At 41.1% G+C, this 20,157-nt stretch overlaps 2 protein-coding genes across 13 annotated transcripts in view; one reads left to right on the top strand and one right to left on the bottom strand.

Annotated features, from left to right (window-relative positions):
- sptan1 (spectrin alpha, non-erythrocytic 1) overlaps positions 1–4,929 on the top strand; it is a 45,935-nt gene extending 41,006 nt beyond the window's left edge. For 6 of the 11 annotated variants that reach the window (XM_047161849.2, XM_053687916.1, XM_053687915.1 and 3 more), the window contains 7 exons: positions 95–157; positions 2,194–2,248; positions 2,756–2,952; positions 3,052–3,105; positions 3,465–3,611; positions 3,688–3,835; positions 4,459–4,929. In XM_047161849.2, coding sequence (XP_047017805.1) covers positions 95–157; positions 2,194–2,248; positions 2,756–2,952; positions 3,052–3,105; positions 3,465–3,611; positions 3,688–3,835; positions 4,459–4,584 — 790 coding nt within the window. In that variant the 3' untranslated portion in view covers positions 4,585–4,929. The remainder of the gene's footprint in view (positions 1–94; positions 158–2,193; positions 2,249–2,755; positions 2,953–3,051; positions 3,106–3,464; positions 3,612–3,687; positions 3,836–4,458) is intronic. The other 5 variants (XM_053687921.1, XM_053687920.1, XM_053687918.1 and 2 more) reach the window with 1 other exon arrangement.
- Positions 4,930–5,407: 478 nt separating this feature from the next.
- Positions 5,408–11,950, bottom strand: dync2i2 (dynein 2 intermediate chain 2). Of its 2 annotated transcripts, none has more exons than XM_017492217.3 (9): positions 11,473–11,950; positions 10,386–10,643; positions 10,167–10,276; positions 9,129–9,286; positions 8,252–8,361; positions 7,447–7,614; positions 6,599–6,831; positions 6,363–6,520; positions 5,408–6,139 (listed from the first exon to the last, which is right to left on the bottom strand). In XM_017492217.3, exons 1-9 carry the CDS (start codon positions 11,548–11,550, stop codon positions 5,907–5,909), a joined length of 1,506 nt encoding a protein of 501 aa, XP_017347706.1. In that variant the 5' UTR covers positions 11,551–11,950; the 3' UTR covers positions 5,408–5,906. The 2 variants fall into 2 exon arrangements, with proteins under 2 accessions (XP_017347706.1, XP_017347705.1); XM_017492216.3 differs by having other exon boundaries at positions 10,386–10,646; positions 11,473–11,949.
- Between the last annotated feature and the right edge of the window lie 8,207 nt (positions 11,951–20,157).

Genomic DNA, 20,157 nt, shown 5'->3' with positions numbered 1-20,157 from the left:
CTATGTTTTGTATTTTTAATGTCTCACTTTGTGTGTTCATGCTATTTATTTTTTTTCATTCCCTCCTCTTTCCCTGCTCCCGGTCTGTGAATAGCATAGCCTATCGTCGGGTTATCCGAGTCTATCAGTACGAAGTCGATGATGATCTTTCTGGAAGGTTTTCTTTCCATTTTGCTTCCCTCATCAGTCCCACTGCCCTCTCACCCCCCCACATCGTTTGGGTTTCCTCCTCATGCACTCGAGTCTAAACCCACCATTTGAGCTGTGCGTGTGCTCAGTCTTCTCTACTAACCCTCACTGTGATGTGACCATGAGGCAAGCGGACGGAACGTTCAGCTTCCTAATCCTGCAGAGCCTGGCTCCACTCCAGCACTGTCACAGTGCAGTTATTACACTTTAATAAGTATGGGGCGGGATAGGGGGTCACGCGCTAGATTCAGGGCTGGAAACTGCAAAACAGGGTTTCTAAACATGGATCCTATTGACGTCTGTATCCGGAGCATCACACTTTCGAGTTCTTATTCGTTTTATACAAATGCATCAAAATCTAATTTACACATTTTTGAACTATACGGCCTTCTTAAGCCATTCAAAGTAAAATGTATACTTTCTTAACTTTATGCAAATGAGAAGTTGTGACATGTTGGCCAATCAGATGTTTAGTACGTCATTAGTGTTGACATTTGTCGCGTCCACGGTCAGGTAGTAGCTGCGGTACACACTGGACGAGAGAGAGTATATAATAATAATAATAACAGGCGAGAACAAGCACACTAAGGGGCCCAGACATGCTCCAACATGACACATGAGGTCTGTAAAGAAAAGGTTTGACGAGGTTGGAGTGGAAGAAGCACGTCCCCACAGCAGCGCTCCGAAATCTAGTGGAAATCCTTCCCAGAAGAGGGGAGGTTCTTATAACAGACTAATGGGATATTCAACGAGCACACATGGGTGTGGTGATCAGGTGTCCACAAACTTTTGCCTATATAGTGTAGGTATCATGGTCAAACATTCGTGCTTGCACTTCAGAGTGGACAGCTACACCTCACATTTTAGCAACACGCCTAAAGATGCCACCTGTCGTGTTTGTAATTGTTAGTGTTTGTGGTATTAAATGGTATATGACCATTCGCTAACGTACAACTCTCAAGGCGCTTTCACGCTGAGTGCATTTTACACCCGCACGCTAGGTGGCGCAACCCGCTGATCGGCACACAAACCCTTAAGCAGCACAGAAATAGAAAGAAAATGGATTTGAAAATGGATTTTGCTGTGACTTTTATCAAAACTGCTTTCTGTGCTATAGCGCCACCAATCTTGCCCCTTTTGAGCAAAATTAGCGGCTCCGGGCACGTGCTCGAAAGCTCAAATGTAATTGGACGGTCCGTTTCATCACGGAGACACTGGGGGGGGTCAAAAAAATCTCTGTTGCGCCACGAATTATCGCGCCCGGTGTGAATCGCTCCATAGGGATCTATTGTTTCGAGTCAAGAGCATCCTTGCGTCGCTTAATCACGCTCTGAGGGAAAGGCCCTTCATACAGGTGCCAGTGAGCATAGTGAAAGTGAATAATGCTCATATGTTAAATGGACAAACTACAGAACTAAGATAAGGAGTTTAGCAAAAACACCAGAAACAGGAGAAACGGTAAACTGCACTACACCACGAGGGGGAAGCCAACTCGTAGGAACAGGACCTTGGTCATGACTTAGTGAGACTTGGGAACGGGATCATTCATGGAAATGGAAAAACTCCCGCTATGTTTATATTTTATAACAAAGTGTCCATACTTTTCCGTGACCCATGTTACAAATATCTTTTTTTAAGCAGTCGAACATGATCAGTTTCTGGCCCTGCTGGCTGTGGCGTTAATCTAGCATGGACATGAGCACAGATCTGAGGCTCCATTAGCATGAACCGAGTGGGTGCAGCAGTCTGGAATGGCTTCTAGTGTGGGGTTTCACAAATACAGGAAAAATGACAAGAAATGACTTTTGTGCCACCAGAGGTTTTGTTTCGTGTCGCTCTTAAACTGTATTATTAGCTTTCTCCCTGAAGATGAGTCGCTGTGTTAATAATGTACAGACTGTCGGATTTCTCTAGCAGTAGTTACTGATGATGGATGGGATGTATTGCGAAGCTGCCTTGTGGCCTGATCTCACTGCTGTGTGTGTGTGTGTGTGTGGGGGGCAGGTCCTGTATGGTGGAAGAATCTGGAACTCTGGAGTCTCAGCTGGAGGCCACGAAGGTGAGTGTGAGCATGAACAGGGTATAAACCTGTTCGAGAGTGTGTGTGTGATGGGGTGGTGTGATAAAATGGTGTTACTGTTCCCAACCTGAAGTTAATTATTACACGGCCCCTAGTGTTTTATTCCTCTTGTACACAGCAGTTGACCAATGATTATCGTTTTTATTTATTAAAGACCAACACATCATAATTTTTATCCATTTATAGTTACATTTGGGGGGGGGGGGCATTCTGTATTGGAAAACCTAGTTAGAGCTTTACCTGTTTAATCTATACAGATCCCTGTGAATGAGCTGTTATTATGGAAACGATAACATGTTATAAGTATATTAACATAAACATGTCATTATCAGCTACATTACTGTAGGAGCTGCTAATCAACACTTTCTGACCAAACACAATCCAAAATTGAACAACGCTGTGGTATGAGTAGAAATGGGGCTGGGATTAGCATGTTGTTCTCATTACATCCTGACACGAACTGAGCTTTATTCATATCGGTAACAGCGTAAGCACCAGGAGATCCGTGCTATGCGCAGCCAGCTGAAGAAGATCGAGGATCTGGGCGCGGCCATGGAGGAGGCGCTGATCCTGGACAACAAGTACACAGAGCACAGTACGGTAGGACTGGCGCAGCAGTGGGATCAGCTCGACCAGCTGGGCATGAGGATGCAGCACAACCTGGAGCAGCAGATCCAAGCCAGGTATGACACGTGCACACACACAGGCACTGCTCAGGGTCATTTATCTAGAGTTGGGTCTCAAAGTGTGGACCGATTTAAACGTACTTCATTCCTCCACAGAAACACCACAGGAGTCACAGAGGAGGCCCTGAAGGAGTTCAGCATGATGTTCAAGTGAGTACAAAAGCAACACATGAAAAAGCTGTTCCTCAACCGAGAGTGTGAGGAGTAGGGCCGTCGAAACTAATTCCACTGTTTCTGTTTACATCGTATTTACACTTTTGAAGGTGAAAATCCATATTCCAGTGTTTACAGTCTCATGTTTGACTGGGTCACCCAAAGCCCTGTTCAGATCGGATCTGTGTCGCAAACATTGTTACTCGTTTTCTCGAATCATATTTGAACGCGTCGTTTCGTTAAACTCGGTGAACCGACAGGCAACATGACATCAGACGGAATTTTTCGAATCTGTGACCAATTTTACCGAATGAACACTTTTTTTTTTCGCGTCCCGTTCTCATCTCTCACCTCAGACACTTCGACAAAGAGAAATCCGGTCGTCTGAATCACCAGGAGTTCAAATCCTGCCTGCGCTCGCTGGGCTACGACCTGCCCATGGTGGAGGAAGGAGAACCAGACCCAGAGTTCGAGTCCATCCTGGACACGGTGGACCCCAACAGGTGAGCGTTCAGACTCCGCCCAGCACCACACACCCGTTCACGTAGGAGCTTCATCACTCCATTTCTATGTTTGCAGGGACGGCAACGTGTCCTTGCAGGAGTACATGGCCTTCATGATCAGCCGCGAGACGGAGAACGTCAAGTCTAGCGAGGAGATCGAGAGCGCTTTCCGTGCTCTCAGTGCCGAGAACAAACCGTACGTCACCAAGGAGGAGCTCTACCAGGTACGCAATACACACCTGCTGTTATTGTGGCATGTTGGATATGTGTACGTGAGAGAGATAAACCCTCATGGAGGTGCTCGACATGTCACGTTTCTAAATCTCAGACTTTTATTAGGTACATTTCTACTCTACCTCTATATATAGCGATAGATATAGATGTGTGTGTATGTATGTATGTATGTATATGTATATAGATAGAGATATAGATAAATATAGATAGATGGATGTATATAGAGGTAGCTATATAGGTGTGTGTGTGTGTGTGTGTGTGTGTGTGTGTGTGTATATATAGATATTTTTAGGGAGAGATATAGATAGCTATAGATCGATGTATATAGATATATATACAGATATCTATACACATATAGATATAGAGAGCTAGATAGATAGATGGGTAGAGAGAGAGATATATAGATAGATGTAGATATATCCATCTTCATGATGGTTTTAATGAAAAGAAACAGGAATCCATGCAATGTAGCCTATAAATCACTCTAAATAAACCATGTTGTACCAGTGCATTAGAGAACTGTTGTGTATCTTCCATTAAATGCTGGAGAAGAAGCTGCTGTAAATAACCAGGCTGATTTTAATTTTATGTCTCTGTTCTCTTTCCGCTGCAGAATCTAACCAAGGAGCAGGCTGATTACTGCATCTCGCACATGAAGCCATATTTAGACAGTAAAGGTCGCGAGCTCCCGTCCGCCTTCGACTTTGTGGAGTTCACACGCTCGCTTTTCGTCAACTGATCCCCGCCCCTTTGCCTGCCAGTGACCAATCGGGATGCGTTTCCCCTCGAGCAGCAACACAGAGCCGAATTGCATGAATCTAACGTTAACCTTCTCTTTAGCACTCGGTATCTTTATATAGGAACCTGATTTCACTCTGAGCTGATCTTTCACACTCTCTGTGCTTCACTCACTCTAGTGTTGTGTGTGTGTGTGTGTGTGTGTGTGTGTTGTTCTGTGATTGATTGTGTTTCTTGTTTCAGTGCTTCGCTTGATTTAGAGAAACCTATACAGACAATAAGCTAAACTGTAACACCGCCCGTAATTCTGCAGTGTGAATTAATAAACGCTACTGGTTAGAACTGGTCACGGTGTTGTGTACTGTTGGGTTTTTTTGGGAGGGGAAATACAAAAATACAAAGCTATTTCAAAGGCTCTGAGACTCCAAAGAACCACAGTGAGAACCATTATCTCCAAATGGAAAAACTCAGCACAGTAGCGAACCTTCCCAGAAGAGGCCGACCTTCCAAAATTCCTCCAAGAGCACAGGGACTACTCATGCAGCAAGTCACAAAAGAACCAAGGATAACATCAAAGGACCTACAGGCCTCTCTTGCATTTGGAGTGGCCTAGTCAAAGTCCTGACGAAACAAATGAGATGATGTGGCAGAAAATTAAACAGGCAGTTCATGCTCTCAAACCCTCCAGTGTGGCTGAACTAAACCAAAGTGTTGTGAAAGACTGATCTCCAGTTATCGGAAGCGTTTGGTTGCCATTATTGCTGCTAAAGGTGGCACAACCAGATTTTAAGTTTAAGGGGGCAATTAGTTTTTCACACAGGTGATCAGTGTTGGATAACTTTTTATTTTGCTTCGATAAAAAACAAAATAGGTAAAAACTGCATTTTATGTTTACTCAGAATGCATTTCATTTGTAAATCTAAAACTATTTAGTATAATATTTACACAAAAACAGAAGAAATCAGGATGGGGCTAATACTTTTTCACAGCACTGTATGTGCAAATGTTAGACTGCAACTGCCATTTTTATCTAGTAAACAAAGTGTGAACATTTTCGTGTCAGAATGATAGTCTTTATTGGTCACATATACATTACAGTGCAGTGAAATTCTTTTCTTCACATACTCCAGCATGCCAGGAAGTTGGGGTCAGAGTGCAGGGTCAACCATGATACAGCGCCCCTGGAGCAGAGAGGGTTAGGGCCTCGCTCAATAATGGTTAAATTTCCCAACCTCCTGAATTCTCCCACAGGATCAGGTCAAAGAGCGCTCAGATCACTGAGCGGGACGAGTTCTCCGTCCTGGACTCCACCCTAAAGCCTGGTCACTCGGGTACATCATCTGCGAGCTGTTGCAGGATGGCACTCTCTCTGGGCCGTTGCTCAGTGAACTCGGCACTCAGCTGCCAGATGTTCACCGTACCGTCTGCATTCCCCACCGCCAGGAGCTGCTGCTGGTTAAACTCCACACACAGAACGCACTGACCCCCAGTGTCCTGCTCAACGGTGGCCACTGGTCTGAGACACTTCTGACCCAAATCAAACACCTGCAACACACCTGGAATACAAACGAGTAATGTCTCTATTACAGGTGGAACATGAGGAATGAGGCAGTGCAGATAGATCACGATCACAATACTACAAGCAGGGTTCGTACATAAAGTTGAATTGAATAATGCATCATGGCTACTGTAAAAACACACTGAAAACTAGAGCTAACTGAGATAATCCTACAGGCGATTCTTTTGTGCTACGTTCCTGTCTTTCACAGTTTGACCCACCTTGCCCAGTGACTGCAACGAACACTAGTGGGCGAACGGGCGACCACCGTGCTCCAAACACGTACGAGTCAGAAACACGCAGGGACAGCAGGGGACCAGGCTGCAGGACGCTGTGGACATGCGCCATGCCGTCTGTCCCCACACTCACAAACAGGTTCCTAAAGCAAGCACAGGAATCTGATGGATGTGTTTTTTTCTAACGGAGCTTTAGAATGTCATTAATCACTAAAATTCACCTGTGGAAGGGGGAGAAGTGGAGCGACTGAACAGGACCGGCTCGCGGTGAGAAAGAGAACTGTGCAGGAGCATGTAGTGTCACACTCTCACCATCAGGGGGCACCGCTGCCACCGTCTGACTGCTGAAGGAACACTTGAGCACCAGACCCCCCTCAGTGCCCACCAAGAACATGTCCGAGTCCCAGGGTGAGAGCGCGAGAGACGTCACGCCTACAGCCATGTCGCCTCTCACCTGCCAACAGGAGATTACTTATATAACCGCAAAAGGCACATTTCCCTAATTTATTGAACATGATTGATTAATACCTACATCAGCTACTTCCTCAGAAAAATAAAAATAAATAAATAATACTAATTCAGGGGCATCTCAGCAATGGAAAGTTATTTTTAGTACCACTAACTGACACTGCTGTGAGTTAATGTTCGCTAGCTAAAAAAACCCTAACTAGTAAGCTTTACAGCACATCTAATGATTTGGTTGATCACCGGTAGGGGTGTGACCGTTTCACAGTATTAATCAAACATTTAAAAATACACAAACTATGAGTCCTGAGGGAGGGAGGGTGAAATTTGATTAAAGTAAATCACTTGATAGACAATAATAATAATGGTAAGTTAGTACTTCTCAACTAACACATATTTCATTAGAATTAATTGGTGATATCCAATAGAGATTGCATAATTATAAATGTGCACATAGCAATTTATATATATATATATATATATATATATATATATATATATATATATATATATATATATATATATATATACACACACACACACACCCACCCCGTTATTGTGATTTCAAAAAATAATAATCTGTGATGTTTTTTCTGACACTCACCCTGTTGGCTGATCGCCTCAGAGGGAGCTGCTGCCTGACAAACGCAAATCCAGCCGTTAGAGTCAGTTTACCTTCTGCTCCATCTACACTCCAGCGCAGGACTCGACCTCCTGAACACGCACTTACAACCACCATCTCTCCTCGACGAGGCCCTGGGACCCACTTCACCTACACACACAGGGTTATGTTTGGAGAAAGGAGAACACTGCATTCCAGCATAAGAACCTTATCCCATATGTGAAACATGGTGGAGGTAGTGTCATGGTTTGGGCCTGTTTTGACGAATCTGGGTCAGGACGACTAAATCTCAAGAGAAAGTGGGTCATGCAGCAAGACAACGACCCTAAGCTCACAAGTCGTTCTACCAAAGAACGGTTAAAGAAGAATAAAGGTAATGTTTTGGAATGGCCAAGTCAAAGTCCTGACCTTAATCCGCTAGAAATGCTGTGGAAGGACCTGAAGCAAGCAGTTCATGTGAGGAAACCCACAGCATCCCAGAGTTGAAGCTGTTCTGTACTGAGGAACGGGCTGAAATTGTGTGAAAATCTGTATTTATGCAAAAAAAAGTTTGCAGCTGCCCCCAGACATCTAATATAAGGAAATTTTGAGTAAGTAGGTTTTCTGTTCTTTTCTCAATACATGGAAAACGGGCGAGTTAAGCATACATCAGTGAGTGAATCATACACATTCTTTAGCGGTATGATTGCTGAATCACATCGAAACTTCGATTCGTATTGTGTTGTGTTACTCGCACATCGTCTATGATCCATGGTAAAAACAGACTAAACGTGTAAGAGACAGTTACCTCATATACCGGCTCTTTGTGTGTATCTGAACACATCCCTGTTTGAGCCAAAACAGGATCCTGAGTGCGACTCAAATCCCACACCATCACTTCTCCACTGTACAGCCCTCCTGCAGAGTGAGCACAAATTGGGCAGGACTTATTATCCATAAATTCATGCCTGCCTATAATTTCCCACCTCGTGTCCACATTAGCAAGTGACAGGCGGCCATTATTATAACACAATGTTGTTTCATATAAAGTTATAACACAGTGTTGTTGCATTTATGGAAGGAGTCTCCAGTGTCAGCTCTTCGTAACAGGCAAGGGAACACTGGAGTTGCAGTTTCTCAGTAACAACATATTTTTGTCGTATTAACTTGGTGAGGGAATGGCAAGGAAAAACAAGGAAAATAAAAAAGTTACAATAACCTGAATGCATACGTAAGTGTGCACACCCTTTTTAAATTGGGGATGTAGCTGTGTTCAAAATGAACCAATCACATTCAGTCTCGTGTTTAAAAGTAATTATCATACCAACTGTCATCAGTGAAATTATTCTGATTAACCCCAAATAAAGACAAGCTGTTTCCCTAAGACTTTCTTGACATCTCTTGCGCTTACAAAGCATGTACGATATCTCACTTGTTTCGCAAAACATTAGACATTACATGGAACACAGCGAAGGCCATCGAGGACAAGTGGAGAAAATGGGGCAGCACAGTGATGTTACCAAGAACAGGACGTCCCTCCAAAATTTACAAAAGGACAAGATAAGAACTTACCCGGGAGGCCACCAAGAGACCTAGGGAAACATTAAAGTAGCCGCAGGAATATCTGACAAGTACCTGGCTAATCAGTCTATAATAACTACCTGTGGAAGACAGAGAGCTTTTACCTGCAATCAGAGACGGCTGCAGTGGATGGAAGGACACACACATGACGGGTGTTGCCGTCTCTATGACCGTGTCGGGCTGTTTCGGGTTCACTCTTCTACGGTCCAGATTCCATGTGCACACGTACGACCTCTCAGTGCTCCAGTCACCGTCATCGACACTAAAAGAGGAGCGCAGCAATGACTGTCGCTGTGTTTATAAGCCGAGGTTTTCAACCACGACACGAGTGCAGTGACAGGTTCCAGATGTCTTGTTCATATATTCCCCCTAAAATCTACATTTATATACTATTTGGTCTTAATGTTAGAATAATAATATGGACAGATCTCTGTGACGTGTAGCTAGTGTTAGCTCAGAATGCTAGGCCGGTGTTCAGTGTCTTTAATAGTGTTTAAATAAGTTGAAAATGATAACTGGATTAATAAAACATGCTCCTGGTTGAACAGAAAGTGAGAACTTGTCACCAATTTACTTCGAAATTCATCTAACATTAAAGATATCATTACATTCTGAAAAACATGAACTGTATCTACATTTAAAAATCACAGCATATTACTATTTCTTTATATTTATCCAATCCACTCTACTCTGCTCAGACTAAGATGCGAGTTTATTTTATTCCTGACTGATAATTAACAGGTTATCAGGCCATGGTCAGGTGTGATGTCTCTGCCCTGACTCGCCTACAAAACCTGTTGAAAGCAGGTGTGTTTGAGCATGGAAAAACTGTTGGACTTTTGTCTTTCGCTGTTGCACGCACTTAATGTGGAAATATGTGTGGTGTCACAAATGTCACATTAAAGATGGACTTTACTGTCGTTACTAAAATCATCGTAAATGAAACCATAAATAAACTAAACAGAAGTGTGTTTAGTATCATGTGTGATTATTTAAGGGAGAGAGGATCGGAACCCGCGGTTTGTGTCTGTGTATTTTACAAATAAGGTCCTGGAATACAGTCCTAATTATGACTGCATCACATAACACGGGGTACCATTGTTTATTTTCATACAGAATAAGGATAGCAATAGGTGGCATACCGGCCAAAAGCACACGCGATAACAGAACCGGTGCAGTTCCAGGATACGCTGGTCACCTGCAGCCCCCTGTCCCGAGCTTCACTGTACCCAAGCCTGAATAAACATGACATCTGTACAGGAAACATAACAGGAGTTTCATTACATCAGCACACTGAACATCACACACACACACACACACACACACACGTGACTGAGCTTCTCTGCGTGTCTGATCCTCACCGTCTCATGCTGATCAGTCCAGTTCACTTCATACCCATCAAAAGCGTGGCTCTTTGAGTTCTTCACCAGCTCCTGGATGACCAGGTCCTCCACACGGTGCAGGAAATCCCTCAGCCCGGGCAGCTCGGCCGGCAGATCCGAGCGGAGCGTGAGCTGATCAGTGAGGTTCTCTGGAGGATCGGTCTGCGTGCTGCTGCTTAACACACTCCTGACTTGCGTCTCAGCCTCGGCCGTGTGAACCGGGATGGTCTGACACGTCTTCTGAGAGCGGAGCAGTTAACAGGATTATGTCTTACACATTCACACTGAGTTTTAACACAACTGACAGGACGTCCTGTAACACAGCGCATATATCGGCACTACGGTCGAACAGAAAATCTCTCACAAACCTAAACAGACCAAAAACAGTAGGCCTGAACCTGATAAAAAAATAAAAATAAATTATATACCAGTACTGTCACATCATCAGTACTTTTACAGAAGTTAACGTACTAAAGCCATTGTTTGAATCAGTTTTCTTTTCTGGAAATTGGCACTTTTGTTAAGTTTATATGACTCGTACATTCACAATATGTAAAATGAATAAATAAACAAATAAATGCACAACTATTGATATAAACACTACATGTCAACTCTCTCACATGGACAATCCACAACTACAGTATACACATATTTAATCGCCTTTTATTCTTTTTCCCCAGATAGGTTTACATTAAACAGGAATTTTAAAATCTCTTTTATTTCATTGAAAGGTTTATTTCCTAAACTTTATTTCCTTTTGTACTTCATGGATTGACCTTTTTCCTTAGCTTGTGCTAAAGATTCACTGATCTGAGGAGCATCAATCACATCATTTCACTCACTGGGTCATTCACAGGTCACTGTACGTATGTGTATGTGTGTGTGTGTAATATATATATACACACATATCTATAAACACACATGTATATATAAAATATATACATACATATATACATTATATATAAAATGTGTGTTTTTTAATTATTATGAGGCATTTTGTGCAGCTTTGTCATTTTTTATTTTTTGCTGTGTACCTAAATAGGTGAAACTGGAAATCTTCACATACCGAGTCCTGAGTCTGTCGGTGCGACTTTTTCCACGATGATTGAAACCCGACAATATCGAGAGATTCATCCGTGAACATTTTACCGAATTAGATTTAAAAAAAAAAAAAAAAAACACCTCAAAAACGGTCACGGCTCTATATTAGCGTTTACACTAACTACAGATAATGAACTATTAGCTAATTAGTTAAGAGAGACAATGCTAGGTAGTTAACGTTACTAATGCTAGCTGGTGGAAATTTAGCGTTATCCCAAAAGCTAGCTGGCTAACTAGCATGTCAATATGTTAAGCTTTCCATATAAAATCATTAAATAGCACCAAACGAAACTTTTGTGTGTGTGTGTGTGTGTGTGTGTGTGTGTGTGTGTGTGTTGTATAATACACGCAGCGTTACGCCAAAGCGGCTAACATTGAGATGCTAGAATGTTTCACCGCTATGGTTACCCCTGGAAACCAGTAATAGTGATGCATCGTTCACTTAAGAGCCGGTTCTATGAACCGGCTCTTTTGGGTGAACTTTGGGAGCCGACTCACGTATGTAAAGAGCGCCCCCACACCCCCACCCGCACCCCAGAACCTACCCGCTTTGTGCATTTACTATATGTACCCCCTAGCTGTGTTTACATTTGTTTAAATAGATTTTTATAACAATCACAATGCAAAGTACAATAGATTTTTCCTTTAAACCAGAGGCTATATTTAGACTTTATTGTACACTTTAAGCGATATATAGGCAAAGCACAGCTTTGGCCGTTATTCATAAAAACTGATAATAAGCCGTTTGTGAGCTAAAGGAATCGGCTCTTGTTGGTCAGCTGAGTCGATTGCTCTGACTCACTGAAAAGATCCGGAATCCCAATCGTTTCTGGAAACCAAAACAAGCGGTTGTGTCTCAAATCGAGGTCTCATTCGCGTGAGTGCACTAACTGAGGATTCAGCCAGTTCACCAAAGCATCCCACAACACATCAATATAATGTATAATTTAATCCATGCAATCTTCAAACCTTCATGTGCACACACAAATCAGAATAAATATACATAAACGTTGTGCTCTGAAATAGACGTTAGTCTTGTTGTGTGATTGTAAATATACCCACCGTCCACTTTATTAGGTACACCTGTAAACCTGCCCTTTTGTGCAATTATCCAATCAGTCAATCATATGGTATCAACCCAGTGCATGCAATCACGCAGATACAGGTCAAGAGCCTAGATTAATATTCACATCAAACACCAGAAATGGGGGGGACTTGTGACTTTGACTGTAGCCGTTACTGGTGCTATGACTGGCTGAACTGAGTATTTCAGAAACTGCTGATCTCCTAGGATTTTCAAGTCTGTAGAATTTACAAAATAAAAAACACTGAGTGAGCAAGAGTTCTGCAGCCAGAAATGCCTTGTTGTTGAGAGAGGTCAGAGTAGTATGCTCAGAATGGTTCAAGTTGATAGAAAGTCTGTGTTAGTTCAATTTTTATTTTTTTTGGCGTGATTTAGCCAAAAGTATGTGGACACCTGATCATCACACCCCATATCTGATTCCTCCACAAACTGTTGCCACCAAGTTAAAAGCACACAATTGTATATGATGTCTTTGTATGCTGTAGCATTACGATTTAAATCCCTTCACTGGGACGAAGAGGCCCAATCCTGTTCCAGCATGACAATGCCTCTGTGCACAAAGTGAGCTCCGTGAAGACATGGTTTGCCAAAGTTGGAGTGGAAGAACTCAAGTGTCCTGCACAGAGCCCTGACCTCAACCTCAGTGAACACCTTCAGGATGCACTAGAACACCGACTGCACATCAGGCCTCCTCACCCAACATCAGTGCCTGACCTCGCTGAAGAGATATGTTCTGACTGGGCTGCAGAAAGGAAGTGCGATCGATGCTGTGTTTACTCGGAAGAGAAGAGCACATTTAAACAAATAAAATGATCAAAAACAGAGCAATGGCAATTTAATCAAATATTTATTCAGTTTATTCAAATATTGAACAGGATACAATATGTATAGAGTGATAAGTGAGGAGATCACTGTGACTCGTGTCAAACATTCCAACATGCTCAGAGATGGTGTGTGCTGCTGCTGATGATGATGATGATGATGGCATGCAGTTAAATCGATGTAAACACTCTTTGCTACAGGTGCTAAACCCTACATGTGTATAGGTGATATGTCCTCTAGCCCTTCAGTCAAACCTGGGCACACACCATTGAGATAAAAAGCCTACATATATTTATATATATACATATACATATACATATACAAATACGTTACAGCATTGTTGCTTTTAAACTGTAGCTCAGATCTTGCCGATTTCAAGTCAACCTGTACCGGCTCCATTCATAAGGTGTGCGGGCCAAAACTTAAGCAAACACACCTGAGCGAGTGCCTTTATACATGAAATAGGGTACATGTTGAAAACAAGTATCATTTTTGGCAAGCTAAAAAATAGAATTATATGCCTATCAAAGGAAATTCTGTAAACTGTTCTGTTTTTGAAGTGTCATTTAATCTAGCTTTGCTTTTTTTTAATAGCTCAGGGGGCCATATTCAGAGTTAAGTGCATGTCGTGAGTATTTAATACAAAAAAATTGCACGCATAGTCATTCAGACCTCAGCCGTAGCTACAGCGATTGAGGCTCGTGGGTGACGTTTAAAGGAAACAGATGAGTCTCTCAGTTATACGAGATTCTGACCCTTGTCTTAAGGCTCAACGAGAAGCAGTATGAAGACCAGTGCCACTCTGAGAGTTTGATGTAATCACAATATATAAGCTGAAATTGATATTTGGGCTGTAAACATTCAAAGAACTAAGGACTATCATTTGAGGCCAAAATTAAATACACAAATATGACACAATTTATTAATAGTATCGTCCCTCTAGAGTTCACTGAAAGTGTGAAAATGTATTTGCCCCAATAGTTACTAATTCCCCAAATCTATGACACTGCATTTATACTGAGGTTCAGTTGGACTAGACGCAACCAGGCCTGATTACTGCAAACCCTGTTCAATCAAATCAACACTTAAATAGAACTTTTACAACAGCATGAAGTTGGTTAAAAGATCTTACTCAGTAACACACTGTGCCAAAAATGAAAGAAATTCCAGAAATGATGAGGAAGAAGGTGATTGAAATACATCAGACTGGGAAGGGTTACAAAGCGATTTCAAAGGCTCTGGGACTCCAAAGAACCAGACTGAGAGCCACTATCTCCAAACGGAAAAACTCGTTTCAAAATTCCAAAATTCCTCCAAGAGCACAGCAACTATTCATCCAGGAAGTCACAAAAGAACCAAGGACAACATCAAAGAACATACAGGCCTCTCTTGCATGAATAAAGGACACTGTTCATGACTCCACTATCAGAAAGACACTGTGCAAAAATGGCATCCATGGAAGAGTGGTGAGGTGAAAACCCCTGCTAACCCAGAACATTATTAAAGCTCGTCTGAATTTTGCCAAAACACACCTTGATGATCCTCAAATCTTTTGGGAGAATGTTCTACAGATGGATAAGTCAAAAGTGGAACTGTTTGGAAGACAGGGGTGCCGTTACATCTGGCGTAAACCAAACACAGAATTACACAAAAAAAACATCATGCCTATGGTCAAGCGTGGTGGTGGTAGTGTGATGATGTGGGGATGCTTTGCTGCTTCCTGGCCTGGGCAACTTGCAATAACTGAGGGAAACATGAATTCTGCTCTCTACCAGAAGCTCTCTAGCAGAACATTCTACTTTCTCTAGAGAAAGTAGAATGTCCGGTCTTCAGTCCATAATTTGAAACTGAAGAGCAACTGGATTATGCAGCGAGACAATGATCCAAAGCATAGGAGTAAGACTTAGTCCTAGAAGTAAGCGAAAGACTGATCTCCAGTTTTCGGAAGCATTTATTTGCAGTTATTGCTGCTAAAGGTGGCTAAAAATGTCTTTTTTCTTTGTTATACCATGTTATATCATATCAGATTTGACAGCAAAGAAAATTTTCTGTCCCTGATTTTTTTTTCTGGTTTAAAGGCAAGTGCTTGTGTTTAAAGTCAGTTGTCTAGACACTACTGGAAAAACCCTGTCTCAGATGCTTCTACTCAAGAAAAATCTGCCAACCTTGGAGATGTGAACTAAATTTCCCCACGTAAATTTTGACGAAACCTTTGGACGCAAGTCACCAACTCTGAATATGGCCCAGTGTAAATATCCTGGTGTGTTTTTTAAAGATTTTCCAAATCTGTCACACTACAGTCAAATTTAATTGAAAAATCTCAATTTGATATACTTTCCGGATCATAAGAAGCACCTACTTTAATTCTAGTATTTGTTCTGCTTAGAAAATTACCAGTACGGTAACTCTAATTTTAATTGAAATTCTAGCTTATGCTGTGTTCTGTTATATTTGGAAGATAGGACCTTTCAACTTGGAAAATGTGCAGTCCACCTGTCAGTCAGATCTCCTAACTGGAAACTCAGATGAAATCCATTTTGCACCAGGTTACTGATATAAACATAGCTGACATCAATCTGGATCACTCTAATTAAGCCCTGGTAGCACATAAAATATATTTGTCTTACAGTGGATACTACAACTGTCTAATATTAAATGTAAGACAAATCATACAGTCTTACAGTAATTGCTTTAACACATCATGCATTCAGAGTCTTTTTACAATCAGATATAATCACACTATTATCATATACAGTATCTTCCATCCATCCATCTTCTACCGCTTACTCCTTTTCAGGGTCACGGGGGAACCTGGAGCCTATCCCAGGGAGCATCGGGCACAAGGCGGGGTACACCCTGGACAGGGTGCCAGTCCATCACAGGGCACACTCACACACACACATTCACACACAAATTCATACACTACGGACACGTTGGACATGCCAGTCAGCCTACCACGCATGTCTTTGGACTGGGGGAGGAAACCGGAGTACCCGGAGGAAACCCCCGCAGCACGGGGAGCATACAGTATCTTTTTGTGTAAAAGTTATTTAATGTTGTGTTACTGTAGTTATTAATTCACATCCTCCTACAATGCTTGCCAATCATCAGGTTTCCATACAAAACCATAAAAATAAAAAAAAGTCAGGAGTAGCAATTCGGCTATATATTGGGACTTCTAAGAACAACAGAACACAGCATTAAGACACCATATACACTAATAGCGCTTTTTCCACCAGACAGCAACCGTGCAATAACAACTCCAAGACCATCCATATCCTGGTTGAGTTTCTGTAACTGTTAAAATGGGCAGAGTTTCTCTCGAGGGTGTGGGGGTGGAGACTAGTGATGTGATGAGCATGATTAGTAAAATACTATACTAGTACCATTTTATTATTTGATTTTCTTTAACATGGAATTTAGAAAAACAAAAAAAAACAAGACCACAGTTCATTTTGGGTTAAAGTGTTTGTGTGCCTCCAACTGCATGACACAGCGAGTTTTAATGGCAGCAAGTAACCTAAACAAGGCAAGGGTGCCAATATTTTAATCTTTGTTAAAAAAACAAACAAACAAAAAAACAATTACAGAGGCTGTTGAGCGCAAACATTGTCTGGTGAAATTTTCCATGGTTGAATTTGTGTTTTATTGGTCATGCAGTACATTCGGATGAAGGAGCACATCCAGTGATTTAGAAGCTAACTGGGATTCAATATTTGAAGATGGTGTAAAGAAATCTAAAGTAATGTCTGGTAGAAAAGTCACTCTAGTCAGAGACGATTCTGGCATCGTTGTGTTTGACCAATCAGTGATCAGTACTGTTAGCTCCGCCCCCACACATCCCTGCTCAGTTCTCTTGTTACCCTGCGAGAAAGGCATCTAAGTTATGTACTTGGTCACAATACATCTAAATAAGAAGGCAAAATAAGAGATTCTTTACTGAAACAAGCTGCACTGCCTGGTGGAAAAACCACAGCAGGTGTTGAAGATAAAATTGCATCTTATAATCCGGAAAATAGCGCAATATATAATATTGTACTCCTTTATACCAGTTAATGATATACACTCTAACAGTACTTTTCTCCTGATATCCAACAACAGCGCAACAAACACAGATCATGTGCATAGTAACAGTGTTAAAAACCACACAACATTCTGAGCCAAGCACTCGGTCAACATGCAAGAAGCGAAATGCAGAAAACCTGACATACTCGTGCTCAAACACAAAAACTCCTCACCGTGGAAGCACGAAACTCTAACATCAGGGTGAGTGTGTGTGTGTGTGTGTGGCATAAAGGAAGTTCAGTGGCAGAAAAGCTGCAGCCACAAGCACAATGATATACAGTTAAAGAAGAGCAAAAGGCCAGAAGCAAACAAAATCAATCTCTCTCTCTCTCTCTCTTTCACTCACACACACACACACACACACACAAACTACTGTTATAACCTACGGCAGCTCAAGCATAAATTATCCTACTTTAGCTATATAAGTATCAAAAAGTTACAATGATGAAATGTAAGGCATACATTTATGTTCAAAAAGTTCAATCAAGTCATGCATAGATTGTAAAAGTTATTGTATTTCTCTAAAAAAAAAAAAAAAAGATGCAATCTATACGTCTAATATTGAAATGTCAATAACTAATACACTTTCTACATGACCACATCTTTTTTTTTGTTCTTCTTTTTTTTTCTCAAAGATGCACCAGTTTGTAATATTTTGGTAAACTATCAGTTCATAATAAAAAGGTTTGCATGGATTGCAAACACTGAAGAAATTTGTTTGTTATATATATCATCCTGAAAAAACAAGGAACCACGTCAAATGTAGAATAATTCACAATGTCCCCGTTACTGAAAACGTAAACAACAGGTTTGGTGTCGGATATAAAGGGTGCGTCTCAATCAGCTCCCTCGGCCATGAATATATAAAATATGGTGTACATGAGTTGGGGCACTGGTGAGGACCCTGGCTCACTACACGTTGGGACACTGATGACTCAATTTCCCACGACATGACTACGTACTCGTGTTGTAAAACGTCACCACTGGCATTTAACAACGACAGGCAGGAGCGATATCTTTCTGACATTATATGTCAGATAAAATTTGTTAGCTTAATCACACGTGTTCCCGTCACGATATTTGAAGCAGGATAGTAGGCTAGTTCGTTTTTTCAACTGTTAAACACTTAAAAGTCGTTATACTCAGACAAACTATATACAGAACATCAAATAAAGTTAAAAATCACTAACGTATGTAATCATTTGAGAGCCACAACTACTTAAATATGTAGACGAAGTTGACTGAGAGGTCGTCCGGCATTTTGGTTTTTTTTTTACGAGCTTTGAGGCTTCAGAATATATGACGTCATTTCCAGTAAGTGAACATAGTGAGCATCGATGCTCCCTGGTTCTTACGGTGAATTGTGGGATCTTTTTAGATAGCGAACATTTCAGTGCACTGGAAAGATTTTGCGATTGAGACAGCCCTTAAAATGGCCGACTTCCTCATCAGTGCCCTGACTACTGAACTAGGGACCTGATTGAGACGCACCCTTATTGTTATCCACTGCAGTTACAAGGCTAATGTAGCTATTAAGTAATAGAAGCTTATAGCCACCATTTTGGCATGGTGCATGTCTAAGTCACCTCAAAGGGCATCTCACTAAACACCAGTTGTACACTCCATATTAAATTGAATAGAAATATAACTATTATCTTAAACTTAAGAGTTCTTGAACTATGCTAAACTTCTGCACGATGCTGAACTCCTAGCTACATTAGCCTTATACACACCAAACATGTCTTGTCTCATTGACTGCATTTTGGGGGAAAGAACCTCGTGGACATGTTGTAAACTTGCTAAAATTCCCTCAAACACCATCCCTGTTATAAAATCCCAGATTCTTGACATGGCCCGATCCATTAGTGAGTGTGTTCACTTTATAACACATACACAAACCACCCTGAATGTATTTTACTTTATTTTAATTATATATATATATATATATATATATATATATATATATATATATATATATATATATATATATATATATATATATATATATATATATATATATATATATATATAAAAATGATAGTGTCCCTCTATTTTTGAGATTAAAACATCAGTTGTCCTAGACATAAGATAATTCTCATAAAGGGTGCCAATATGTATGTTCATGTCATGCATGCAGTTTGAGACTGTATTAACAGTATTAGCAAGTTTGATAAAATGACAGAGGAAAAAATCAGGAGCTGAGTTTTTAGTCTACAAACTGTGGAAGTCTCTTATTATAGACTGTATAGACTATTTCAACTTTCAAATAAAACGTGCCATTCAAAAAAATTATAATAATAATAATTGAACACCGTTACTTTAACTAAACTTTATCTGATACAGCAGTGACCTCTATTGCTTGACAGTTCAAATGCAGGTCATGAGTAATGTTTTTTTTGTTTGTTTGTTTTTTGCAGAATGGTGCACGAGAACCTTATCCTTTTTTTTTTTTTTTTTTTTTTACAATCTAGTTCTGTGATAAAGGAAAGTAAATCGATTCCAAGCGTATGTAATATCAAACCCTAATGAAGATCTGGACATGGGCTGTTTCACAACCCGTGTTCTCACGTGACTTTGTCTTTCTTTCGACTGACGCCCTGAAACGCGGTTTAAATACCTGAAAGTGTTCCTGATCCGACAAACATGGAGGATGCCTCAGTCACTAATGAGATCGTTCAC

This window comes from Ictalurus punctatus, chromosome 18, assembly GCF_001660625.3.
Source record: "Ictalurus punctatus breed USDA103 chromosome 18, Coco_2.0, whole genome shotgun sequence".
In the NCBI taxonomy this organism is placed as follows: Eukaryota; Metazoa; Chordata; class Actinopteri; order Siluriformes; family Ictaluridae; genus Ictalurus; species Ictalurus punctatus.
Note: the sequence above shows the minus strand (reverse complement) of the source record. Positions and strands in the feature narration are given on the sequence as shown.

Excerpts from the sequence above, each read along its gene's own strand:
- dync2i2 (XM_017492216.3), bottom strand. The coding sequence starts at position 11,550 with ATGTTCACGGATGAATCTCTCGATATTGTCGGGTTTCAATCATCGTGG. Across the intron at positions 10,277-10,385 it reads GGACTGATCAGCATGAGACG|ATGTCATGTTTATTCAGGCT; the intron begins GTGAGGATCAGA and ends TTTCCTGTACAG. Across the intron at positions 7,615-8,251 it reads ACAAAGAGCCGGTATATGAG|GTGAAGTGGGTCCCAGGGCC; the intron begins GTAACTGTCTCT and ends CTGTGTGTGTAG.